The sequence below is a fragment of the Pinus tabuliformis genome, chromosome J (genome assembly GCF_031772625.1).
Source record: "Pinus tabuliformis cultivar Carrire ecotype Pingquan chromosome J, CPIR1, whole genome shotgun sequence".
Classification (NCBI taxonomy): domain Eukaryota; kingdom Viridiplantae; phylum Streptophyta; class Pinopsida; order Pinales; family Pinaceae; genus Pinus; species Pinus tabuliformis.
Genome location: NC_142295.1, coordinates 911,126,882 through 911,140,195, shown reverse-complemented (window position 1 = coordinate 911,140,195; position 13,314 = coordinate 911,126,882). Strand labels below are relative to the sequence as shown.

The following is a 13,314-nucleotide window of genomic DNA, read 5'->3' as shown; positions in this document are numbered from 1 at the left end:
CATTTAAAAAATAAAAAATATAAAGTGTACAAGTTGAACATTCTTGTTGAGAAAAAATCTTATAAGCCCCAAAAGATAAGGCTAGGAATATTTGAATATCTTGAAATTGAGATGAATAGTAATAAGTGATGTGATTTGATCCTAGGTCTTGTCCAAATTAATCCTTCGAAATTACTGATTCTCCAACTACCGTTTAAAAAAAACACACACACAACATCTTTATTATTTTTAATAATATAAACAACAGTATAGTCTATAAAGCATTATATTTATATATTATAACATGAATATTGAAGCTATGTATCACAATAAACAATTTGCAATACCACTTAAGGGTTTTTGTTTCTTTGTTTTTTCTTTTTTTGCAAGAAAGCAAAATCGATTGATTTTTGTATTAATGAAAAATTGGTTACATATGATTGATATTTCAACATCATATAAGCAAACCCATGACTATTTTAAAAAATATTACAACATTACCAGAATTTTGAAATCTGTCCCAAAATATGGCTATATCAAAAAAGGTTAGCATATACAAAATCATTATAAAAGCATAAGTATATGATTTGCTTTGTACATGGAAGGAAACTATCAACAGTGTAAATAAGGATCTCAAGTAAATCAGATCTTGCGAGTCCTTTGAAGTCTGCCCAAACAGAATGTAGAGAAATTAATCTCCCCAAAGCGATATGTATGTCCCTTCTAGGATAGTGCATCAATTGTACTATTTTATTCCTTGTATATATGGGAAAAAGTCACCTTATTGAAAAGTCTTGTTAGCATTATGATTATGTGCATCCAGTTGATCAAGAAAGGAGGTTTGAAGGAGGATGTGTTGTTAACCTAATCTATGCCAGCTTTGGAATCCCCGAAGACATTCAATGTCTCAATAGATAGCCATCTAGCAAAAAATAATAGGCCCCATAGTGCAATGATATCAACCTAGGTGTTTGGCCCTTTACTGTTATTCCAACTAAAAAGATAATAAAGCTATGGACTTATGACAATATATGCCCCACTCCCACATATATTTTGATGTGCAACCTGGTCAAGAAAACCAACAAGATAATTGTCCCAACAATTTTTGGGATGAATGCATCGTTGGAATCCCTTTTGTGCTACAGGTTTAAATTCATTGAAGTATGCAGAAATGTTATTGCAATTTATGTCATAAGGAATATTTTAAAAAATGAAGGCATTCCTACACCTCCATATGCCCCCAAAAAAAAATAAAAAAAATAAAAAAATGAAGTGCTCTAACTTCCTTATATTCTGTCTTCCAAACCAGTAGGCATTCTTCAATAGATTTATAATCCCTGTTGGTCACTAAAATTGTTCTACTTTTAACCTCAATTTCACCCTATTATGCCATCCAAGCTCTCTGATTTACCCGTGGAACCTAACCCTTGTACCTATTCATGTACTCCTTCACGACTTTTAACATTGTGGATTATATGAACTTAATTATTATTTAAAAAGGTTAAAATGATTTATTTTGTCTTTGCAACTTATATATTTTCTTTCCTAAAGAGGCACGATAGAGTGAAAGTATTAATTGTTATAGAAGATGATGGGTGCAGGAACATTCTTGTACCAAACACCATTCTTGTACTCGTGGGACAGCTGGCAGTGTTATCATAGTTCACCACCAAAGATCATTCTAGTTAGCAATCCGCGCACATTCCTTGTCAAAGATCAGTTTCACTCTAGACTAGGGTTGGAGCGTTGAGGAAAACCAGGAATATGGAGGCTGGGGTTTTGACCAGTTTTAGCCTCTGCTAACAGTCGAGAGCCTAAAGGTGTAGTCTTGTTAATTTCTGTTAACAGCCATGAGCCGAGCAATGTATATTTAATAGGATTTCTAGGTTAGAACAGGGACGATCCTCTGTAGAATTTTTGCTTGCGCTGTAATTTTATGTCGCCATAATTCTGGGTTGGATTGAGAATCCACGATGTATTTTTACAACTGTTGAATTAATACAAGGGGCTATGCCAATTGATTTATTCCTGTCTTAATATTTTATGTGATGAGTTATCTGAGTATTTGATTTTCTAGCTCTCATAAAAAAGGAAACGAGTTGATTGGCTAGGGCCCAACCAACCCATCTCGTTCTCCCTCTGCCTATAAGGCTATAATATATATATATATATATATATATATATATTATGCAAGTTCAGAGCAAGAAGTATTTCATTTTATTAAGCTAACAAATCTATGTTGTCTTCATGAATTGCGTGCTACTCGGATCCGAGGTTTGATAGTGTGGGTATGCTCATCTATTTAAGACTATTGTCGTATTTCTTTCCTTTGATGCATTTCGTGAACTCTTTTCTACAAAGTGTGTTTCAAATGTGTTTTAATCCTGCAAAGTGTGAGTTGTTTTGACAAGAGTGTTTATTCCTACAAGGCGATTTATTTCCTTTACGCAAGTGTGTTTCATTTCTGAGTACAAGTTTGCAAGTATTCTCAGCAAGCAAGTTTGACTTAGGATTGATTCATTAGTTATATTTCCCTGAGTCTGAATGAAACCTTGTTCACCTTGCAAGGATCTTTAACTATGTCTACTTCCCTGCAAGAATAGCCGAGTTGAGGACTAGAATCCATTGTGGGACCCTTTGAACTAAAACCTCCATTTGAGAAAGGCACAAATCCGGTTTATATGGTGACAGTTGTATAAAAGAGAAGGGATGCACTGATTCTTAGATTAGATGTTCATGCTTACATGAAGACGCTTTTTGTTGCAATAGAGATTTCCTTTAATTCCTGAAATACTTTTGCTTTTGAATGAATAATAGAGGAGTAATTTATTCTCTGCTCTGATTTACTTTGCAATCAATTCATAGTTAACACCCTTTACATTTCATGCAAGTGGTTTGGGATCTTGGTACAGGAATACTTGTTCTCTAGTACATGAATATTTGTCTTGGTACATGAATCAATACCCTAGTACAAGAATAGTGCACCCTGGTACAGGAACCGAGAATCCTAGTATTAAGTAAAGTTACTCAGTGCAGGAACTGAATATACTTCTGGTACTGGAACTTTGTTTTAGTACAGGAATATCATTCCAGTACAGGAACTTTGTTCCAGTGCAGGAACGTTGTTGCGGTGCAGGAACGCAAATTCAGTCCAGGAAGGAAAATTTGTAATAGAGACAAATGTACCTAAAAGTTTGATTATTTTTCTGTCTCATAACTACACTGATACTCAGTCTCAGATGTTTGCTTTCCTTCCTTTCATTGACCAGGATTGGTTATGCTGATTTGAATTCCCTTCATTAAGATTTTGCAAGTATTTCCTTTTGAATGATTTCGACACCAGAACTCTCGTGGTGTTATTTGCTTTTCATTATTTTTGATTCTGCAAGCGTAGTTAGGAGAGATAGAAGTGGATTTGGCGAAATTTCATACCATTAGTCTTGGAATTTCCTGTGCTACACCTCTAAGCTTACATAGCCCCGGGTTGACAATTAAGTGTTGAAGGAGTTTGTTGAATTACAACTTCGGCACCCAACATTTTGGCGTTGTTGTCGGGGAGGCGTTTAAGATTTGGTAAGAACTTTCTGATTTTTTGTGCAGTAGGGGTAAGTCTACTATTATTTTTTTTGCAGTGTGCTTCTATTGCTTGAAGGATTTCTTAGTGTTGGTATTTTTTTATTCCGCAACATTTGATTTGAGATTTTTCTTTCGTGTAATTTTTAAAATTTATGTTGTTCTTTTGGTTAATTATTTTAAGATGAATGCCTAAAAATGGTAGGGTTCCGAAGCCCAATAAGGGCCAAAGAAACATTGATAAATCCAAAGATTTTTCTCATTTTGGGCCTTCTTTTGCAGGCAGAAAGTCCAAACAGACACAGACTCACCACGCAGGAACTATCCACTTAGATTCTGGAAACAGTAGTTCGCGTGTGACACAACCGAAAAAGGGGAAGAAGGAAACTAGTGGTGATCAAAATACTAACTTAAACCATAGTCAACCTTCTGATTATGTTGGGATTGGTTTGATTGGAGGTACGAAAATGGAGGAAAACAAGGACCACGTTGAAGGGACTGGCGAGAATCAGCTAAATGAGGAACAATTGACCTTTGAGTTTCCAATCGTGAATTCAAAAATAACTACACAAATGAAGAATATTCTGCCATGAGCTCTCCCTCATTTCCATGGTAAGATACATGAGGATCCAGATTCTTTTCTATTTGAATTTGATATATTATGCAGAAGCTATGATTACTCTACAGATGCCCATAAATTAAAATTATTTCCTGCAACTCTCAAGGATTCGGCCTTACGTTGGTTCAAGGGATTAGGAGGTACTATAAATTATTGGGACCAAATGAAGAGAGTCTTTTTGACCAAATATCAGGAATATTGTAAAACTAGAGAAATGCAGGATGAGATCTTCACTATTGTGCAAGGTGATGATGAGACCTTGGAAGACTATTTAGAGAGGCTTCTATATATCCTCCAAAGGTCAAAACATAAATTTGACATAATTACTATTAGAACTTTGTTCTTACATGGGATTAGTGAAGATTCTAGACATAATTTGAATTTGTTGGGACAAGGGATATTACGCAAAAGGATTTTGATCAAATTTGTGACTTGTGCAGGAAGTTCTCATGGAATCAATCTAGGTCTAGTAGAGGAGGCAGAAGTAGAAATAGTAAACTTGGATCTACAGATGTTATGATCATTGGTTTGGAAAATAAAATGAACAACATGAAAATTGAAATTATGAATACAATTAGCAAACAAATAGGCTCTTTGAAATTTCAACAAAAATTAGTAAAAGAACAAGAGTCGTTGTCTATTTATTGTCCAAAGTGTAGGAAAAAACATATTTTAAGAGAATGTCATGTTGATGTTAAAAGTACTAATAAATGTGTGATTTGTACAAGAAAACATGCTACCAAGGAGTGTCCTTCTATACTAGGATTGAAAGTAGCATTCAAAGTATAACAATCCGAACCTGAGCCATTGCATGCCATGGGAGCACGGAGGAATTGGACTCAGGTAGGTACAGGCATGGTTCCTGAACCTCCACCACATTTATATGGTTATAATGCATCACCATATTCCTATCATAATGCAAATCACTCTCAACCTTATCGGCATGGGAATCACTTTCAGTATGGACAACCTCCTCAACCTTGGCAACAAGGATGGAGGGGGTCAAATCACTCTCACTATTACTATCTAGCACCTATGCAATCACATCCTACTACATATACACCTTATCCCATGTCACAACCATCTTTACCCTCCTTACCTCAGCAAAGTAAACCAATGGCATCATTACCTTTACCACCGCCCTTTTGACCACCTCAACTACCTGCTCATTTGGTACTGAATCCTAATAATAAGGTGGTACAATTGATTCATTCCATTGGATTGCTCCCTTCTCCCATCTATCAGACCTTGTCTGTTGGGATCCATGAGCTTCGATTGAGATTGGGAAGAGTAGTAAAACCAAAAAAACATAAACAATTTGTTAGGGTCCTATAATTTTTATAGGATTGCTTGATTATAGCTAATCATTGTTATGATTGAGATGTTGTAAATAATATTTCCTCTTGTAAATTATTTCCAAAGAGACACAAAGTACCAAGATTTAAGGATATTTTTTCATGTAAATGTTTGGATCATATCAGACTGCAGGTATTTTCATCAGAAAGAGCTCAAAAGCATATTTCCAACAATATATCATACACTCAAATCCAATTCATGGATCAAAGGCAAGAGCAAGTTGAAGTCTGCACCACAAAACAAAGCAGAAAGGCCACAAATGGATAAAGTGTTTTCATATATTTCATACTTCATTTTTATCCTAAGTTCGAAGGCAAAGTGTAATAAGGCGCATATGGATGAAGTTTTTTTGTTGTATACAGTTAAACCACGTTGTTGTCAGAACGTCGGGATCATCTGACCCACACAATCCACGACCCTCATTCACTTTTGCCCCCCCCCTCTCCATTTTGTCTTTACCGCCCGAGGGGGGTCCGAAAAGTAGTTTCTCCCACCGGGCCCCATCCCTTAAGCGTCCACTCCCAAACATTTCACATCCCCCCCCCCATATGATACCACTTACCACCTTATACCCCCTTCGGAATCCGCCAACCTTCTCCCCCTTTCCCGCTAGCTCTTCCCGCGTGCTCCCTTCCACTCCTATCCCGACACCTGGCCATGTCCATTACGTAATTAACTTTCGACCTCGCTGTCACTCCCACGCCACTCACTGCCTACCACTTGAACTTCTATCCCCACTCACCTCCACTTCATGTCTCCACATCATCCCCCACCTCCATGTCACCTCCCGCCTCCACGTCATATGTTTGTTTCATGGCCAAGTAAAACTACGTTTTTTCCCTATACAACACTATACTTTCAAACGTGGTTTACAAACAACTGAGAATGTATTTTCAAATAATGAAAGAGGTTTTTGTTTCTAACATCCTCTTGTACAAAAACCTCTCTCATTTTTCTAATAATTGTTATGGTTTGGGATATGCTAATGATTCTTTGAATTAGTATTTCCAAGAAATTTCCTGTTTAAGTCACCTTTTTGCAGAGAATATTTTGGATAATAAGAGATGAATCTTGGTAAATGGAAGGAGTTTTGGTTCATAAGATTCCAAGATACAAAATCCTATCTCATTTTCACATAGGTGTCAGGGATTGAGAGATACACTCTCATCATTTTAGTCTATTTTTCCGACTGTGCACTGTCTTGTTTTAGTCACCTTTTTACAGAGCATATTGTGGACAATCAGAAATGAATTTTGGTAAAATGGAGGAGGTTTTTGTTCCTCGGATGCTAATCTACAAAAACCTCTCTCAGTTTTCTAATAGATATTATGGTTTGGGATATACAAAGGTATTACAGGACCCTATTTTTCAGAATTTCGGGAGGAAAAAGCTCAAAGATAGTTAGTGACTTGGATGCCACCTCATCAAAAGAGTTGCAATCAAATTCGAATTGCTCTTCTTTGTCACCAGAAATCCACAAAGATAGTGCCAAGTAGATTCATTAGTTTTGAATGTCCTATATTTCAGTTCTATTTGTGTAATACATTTGGAGATATTTGTAACAAAGTTTGATATTTTTTCAAGATCTTTTAGTTTAAGAATTTGTATAAATACTTCATCATTTGAAGTAAGAGATGTTGATTTCTGAATATCATTTCCTTCTGCATATTGTAATTTTCAAAGCACTGGAGCGTGAATAATACAAGGACCTTTCACAGGATTCATGTGGTGTACTAAATGGTGATGTGTCTCTTATGTCCATTTGTTTAAACATTGTTTTTCCTTTCTTTGATATTCTAAATTTATGAATTAATCAATAGAAACTGTGATAAATAGGATTCGTTATCTAGAGCGCCCTATTTTGGCTGTTGTTAATTTTAATGTTTTCCACTGAAGCCAGATCAAGGAATTCTTAATTGCTCCTTGATTTCTACTGAACCTTACACTTCTGCTATTTCACCATCCATTTAATTTATGAAAAGATCCAGTTAGTGCAACCTGTTGCCCTATGAGAACTCCTCTAAAAATTGATGCAAAACTCCAGTTTAATTTATAAAATCCATAGCCCAATGGAATTATAACACTCAAATCAACCAAACTAATCAAACAAAACAAACAATTACAATCATAGATAGCCTAAAACTTACACTAAAACAAAGCTACATTAAATAGGGAGATCCCTCTCTGAAGCTAGCAAGGCTAGATCCCAGCGTCCAAAGTGGTTTTGATGTTGTCCAATGTGTTTACTCCCTCAACCTAAAAATTACAAAACATCAACACAGTCCACGGTGATTATCGATGAGAAAAATGAGGAGGAAACTCCCGATCATTCGAAAGAAGATGTCACCATTCGACCAATTCCCACACATTCGGAGTTACCATCTTTCTTCAAAATAGCCTCCCAATCTAGAGAGACTAGTTATGGAGAAAAATGACCCCACTCCCGAGCCTAGTCTGGCTTTCGAGCTTAGGAATCTTTGCATAAAGTCCCCTTTTCTTCAGGCTATTAAAGAGATCCCCATATGTACAAAAATTATTAGGGAACTTTGTCTTAAGAAGCCAAGAAGGAAAAGAGTAGAACCTCAAATAAATTAGTTTGTTGTAAGAGCAATCGAGTTGATGACAAAATGTGCACAAATGGAGAAATATATTGATCCTGGAAACTCGGTTGTTTCTATCCATATAGGTGATATCCTTGTCCCCAATGTGTTAATAGACTTGGGGGCGGACATTAATGTTATGACCAGGCAAACCATGGATCAACTTGGGTTGACCCATATTCATCCTACCATAGTGTACTTGAACTTGCAGACAGATCTAAAATCAAGCTAGAAGGTGTGTTGGATGATGTGGTTGTTTCAATTGATTCTTGGGAATACCCCACAGATTTTATTGTGCTTCAGCCAAAAAATCTTGTTGGTGGACATCCCTTGATTTTGGGATGACCATGGCTTGCCACAATCGATGCTTATATTGGATGTCGCTCTGGTGATATGTATATTTCCCATGGAGATGCTAGGAAGAAAGTCACCTTGTATCCACTTGCTAGATCTATTTAGGAGCTCCGAGATACCTTATGGCTAGATTATGACAGTAGTGATGAGGAGACTCGATATGTTTCTTTGATCCACCATCATACCAAGTCAACCCAGGAGGGGGAGATATGGGACTTCTTGAATAATCTAGATACAATGCCAAATTTTGACATGCTTCGTCAAATCTTTAGTCTAGATTTTCAAGAGAGTTACAGTTCTCAACCTTCTTCATCATAGACTCTAGCAACACCTCCCTGTACTCTTGAGCCCGAGACCATTCTTATTGAGATTAGTCCTAGCAAATCCTTACATGTTAGCTCAGACCTGAATCCATCCCAACAAGAGAAACTTGTTAGTCTATTGCGAGATCATCTGGATGCCTTTGCAAGGAGTTAAGATAACATGAAAGGCATACCTCTTCAAACTTGCACTCATCATATTTAAATTTAGGAGGGAGCCTGACCTATTCGACAACCCCAAAGATGCATGAACCCTACACTAAGAGAAGTTGTGAAGGAAGAATTACAAAAACTCTTAGACGTTGATTTCATTTATCCTATATTTGATAACCAATAGGTTTCGCCATTGGTGATAGTCCCGAAAAAAGATGGGAGATGGCATGTTTGTATCAATTATAGAGAATTGAATAAAGCCACTCTCAAAGACTATTTTCCCCTTCCTTTTATTGATTAGGTGCTAGATAACCTTGCCGGTAAAAAGTATTTTTCATTTTTATATGGCTTTAGTGGATATAACGTAATTCAAATTGCATGTGAGGATCAATACAAAACCACCTTCACATGCCCATGGGGGACATTTGCCTATCGAGTGCTTCCTTTTGGGCTGTGTAATGCCCCAGCTACCTTTCAAAGGGCAGTTATGGCTATTTTTGCTGACCTCGAGTGTGTAGAAATTTACATGGACGATTTTTCAATATTTTGTGATTCATTCCAAGAAGCCCTCAAAAATTTAGAAAAAAATGTTTTTTCTGTGCCAAGAAGCTCACCTTGCTTTGAGTGATAAAAAATGTAGATTAATGTGCAAAGACGGAGTGGTTCTTGGTCATTTGATTTCTGACAAAGGTATCCAGGTAGACCCAGCTAAAATAGAAGTTATTTTGCATCTTCCTGAACCCAAAACACAAAGGGAAGTGAGAGGATTCCTGGGGCATGCAGGCTATTACTGAAGATGCATTGAGAATTTTTCTAAGATAGTTACCCCCCCTTTTCCAATTGTTAGCTAAGGATAGTGAGTTCTCTTGGTCCACAACTTGCCAACAGTCTTTTGAAACATTAAAGGAAAAGTTAGTACAGGCACCAGTTTTGAGAGGACCTAACTGGTCCCTTCCATTCCATATTTCCTTTGATACCTCAGATACTGCCATTGGCACAACTTTAGGACAGGAAGAGAACCAACAGTCCTATGTTATTTACTTCATCAGTAAAAACTTATCACCTGCTGAACTAAACTACACAGTAACTGAGAAGGAGTTTTTAGCTGTGATTTTTGCTATAAATAAATTCAGACACTATATTACAAGATACAAAGTATTTGTACATATTGAACATTCCGCTATAAAACACTTAATGAATAAACCATTGACTAGTGGTAGAGTGACTAGGTGGTTACTTTTGTTACATGAATTCAATGTTACTTTTATTGATAGACCAAGAGAATCTAATGTTGTAGCTGATTATATTTCTAGATTGAATAATCCTAGTGAAGTAATTCCTGTTGATGATGATTTCCCTGACGAACATCTTTTTGTTATGTCAACAAACTCCCCATGGTTTGCCGACATAACCAATTATTTAGTCACAGGAAAGACACCACCTCACTTTTCGACTTGTGAAAAACAGAATATCATCTAAAAAGTGATTCATATTCCTATATCTAAAGGGACCTCTTTTACACCGGACCAGATCTTATCATTCGTAGATGTGTAAGAGATGAAGAAGTGTTTGACATTCTAAAACCTACCCATGATGAACCTTGTGGGGGCCATTTCGCTGACAACAGAACTGCATATAAGATCTTACGAGCTGACTACTTTTGGCCTTCCTTTTTTAAGGATGTCAAATAATACGTCAAGCGATGTGATAGTTGTTAGCGAATGGGCCAGCCTGTCCAAGCCAATGAAATGTCTTTATTTCCTCAAGTTATGATTGAGCCCTTTGAAAAATGGGCTATTGATTTTGTAGGACCAATAAATCCAACATCTTTAAATAAAAAGCATATCTTGGTTTGTACAGATTTTGTTACAAAATGGGTAGAGGCTAAAGTTGTTTCTTTCGCTACTGAAAAAGTTGTTGTTGAATTTTTTTTTAATGAAATTTTCACTAGATTTGGTGTTCCTAGAGAGATTGTTACTGATAATGGACCACAGTTTATTTCTAATCTGGTTCAGGGTGTTATGGATCAATATAAAATTTGGCACAGGAAATCTACATCGTACCACCCGCAAGCAAATGGCCAGGTGGAATCTACTAACAAGGTGATCGAAGCTATCCTTACCAAAACAGTAAATCTGCATAGAAAGGATTGGGCCAGCAGGTTACCTGAAGCCTTATGGGCTTATCGAACCACCTGGAGGAATAGTACAAGGCATACACCATATGAGTTGGTATACGGAAAACAATTCCTTTTATCGATCGATTTCCAAATAAAAACTTTTCAAACTACAGTCCAATTGGGGCTAGATCTCTCAGAAGCACAACAACAACGTCTATTGCAGTTAAATGAGTTGGATGAGTTTAGAAGGGATGTTGTTCAACATAATGTGTTAGTACAACAACAACGCAGGAAGTGGCACGACAAGTGGATCAAGAAGAAGCAGTTCCAACCAGGTGATTGGGTACTCCTTTATGACTCTAGATTTAAACATTTTAAAGGAAAATTCCATACACGCTGGATGGGGCCTTATGAAGTGATTAAAGTTTTTGAAAATGGGGTTGTAGAAATCAAAACTATTGATGGGCGAGAATTAGTATTCCTTGTGAACGGGCATAGACTTAAAGTATATTTTCAGCCCCTCACAAAGGAAGATTTTATGCAGCAAGTACAACAGTAGTCTGAACTAAGGATGGTAGGTGGCCATGCCAACCTATTGCAAGTCTGATTTTTCCTTTTCTAGTAAATAAAAGAAAAAATGATGACAAAAAAAAAACAAAACATTTTGCCCGTGGTTGTGCAAATCAGTTTACTGACATGTCACGTAAGGATCAACTTGAAAACCAGCATGCTGGTAGGAAGATCAATCTCTAATAAAATGGAAATATCGCTTGAACTTCATAAATGTTAACTATCATTGAGAAGAGGTAGGTTTTTTTGAAAGTTTTGGTGCAACAAAATGATTAGCAAAACCAAGCCCTTATCCAAGTTTGGGACAGTCGACATGGAAAATCTTGTCCAAGCAACACTCAATTCCCACTGTAGTTATTTTTGTTTGGCACTATTTGGCGGAATTAGAGGTGAAATTTTCCTTTATTCTTGTTCTCTTTCGTAATTTTCCTCTAAAAGTTCTTTTTTTTGTTTTATTGAGTTTAACCATCCCTTTCTTCAAAAATAAATTTTTCCCTATCCCTTTTCCCTATGTCCCTCTTGGTTGGTCTCACTCTTGGATTCCCTCATGATTTCCTTCCCATTCTAAAAAAAAAATTATCCCTGTCCCGCTTCTCTCTTCCTTCATGAGTTTGATTGCAGGATCTGATGAGCCATCAAAGAATTTATGGATCAGATCAAGAAGAGCACGATAACACCAGGAACTGGTGAATAAAACTCCTCTGAAATTTTGTAAATCTTTCAGATCCAGCCTGTATATTATATTTTTGTAAGAGACCTTTTTTAAGTAAGTTGCAACACTTTTGAGTGCAGGAACGAGTATTTCAGTGCAGGAACCACAATATTCCTTGGTACAGGAATACGCGTTGTAGTGCACTCCTGAGTGCAGGAACATGTATTTCAGTACAGGAACAACGATATTCCTTGGTATAGGAATAATGATATTCCTTAGTACAGGAACAACGATATTCCTTAGTACAGGAACGAGTATTTTAGTGCAGGAACCACAAGACTCCTTGGTACATGAATATGTGTTGCAGTACAGGAATGCATGCCCTTGGTGTAGGAATTCATGCTCAACACCGAGAAGATGGTCCAGGAACAGGGATTTTGTTCAGCACAGGAACCTTGTCACGAGCATAAAATGGATGCATCACTTTGAATTATGACATGCAATCAGAAGTTGTATATTTGATTAGACTTTTATTTTATCATTGCTTAATAGGAATGACATTTTTAAAGTACAAAGGCATTATAGACATTAAACCTTATCTTAATTTAAGTGTTATATATACCCCATGCAAAGTCATGATGTGATCGAGATATGTGTGAAACCTCTCCATAATTAAATGTTAACCCCTGTCAATTATTAACGATTGAGCCAATACCATATCATACCTTGTTTTGTTTTGATTTTCAATCCTCCCAATAATTGCCGCCCTTACCAGTCATCATTGCTCCACTTACCTCGGAATCATGCCCGTATCTGCAACCTTTCCAAGACCAATTTTTTCATAAATAAAGGCATGACCATTGAGATTGTTGATATAGGAGCATGCAGTGAATTCGGTAATTGTGAATTCCCCAAGACATATCCCAATTTTATTTTATTTTTATTTTTATTTTTATTTATTTATTTATTATATATATATTTATTATTTATTTATTTTATTTGTTTATTTTTAATTTTAT

General features: G+C 36.4%; 1 protein-coding gene across 1 annotated transcript in view; it reads right to left on the bottom strand.

The window, feature by feature from the left end:
* LOC149229702 (myosin-8-like) overlaps positions 1–13,100 on the bottom strand; it is a 40,481-nt gene extending 27,381 nt beyond the window's left edge. Inside the window, exon 1 of the mRNA XM_089381109.1 lies at positions 13,090–13,100. Within this exon, the coding sequence (XP_089237235.1) occupies positions 13,090–13,100 (11 nt within the window). The remainder of the gene's footprint in view (positions 1–13,089) is intronic.
* Between the last annotated feature and the right edge of the window lie 214 nt (positions 13,101–13,314).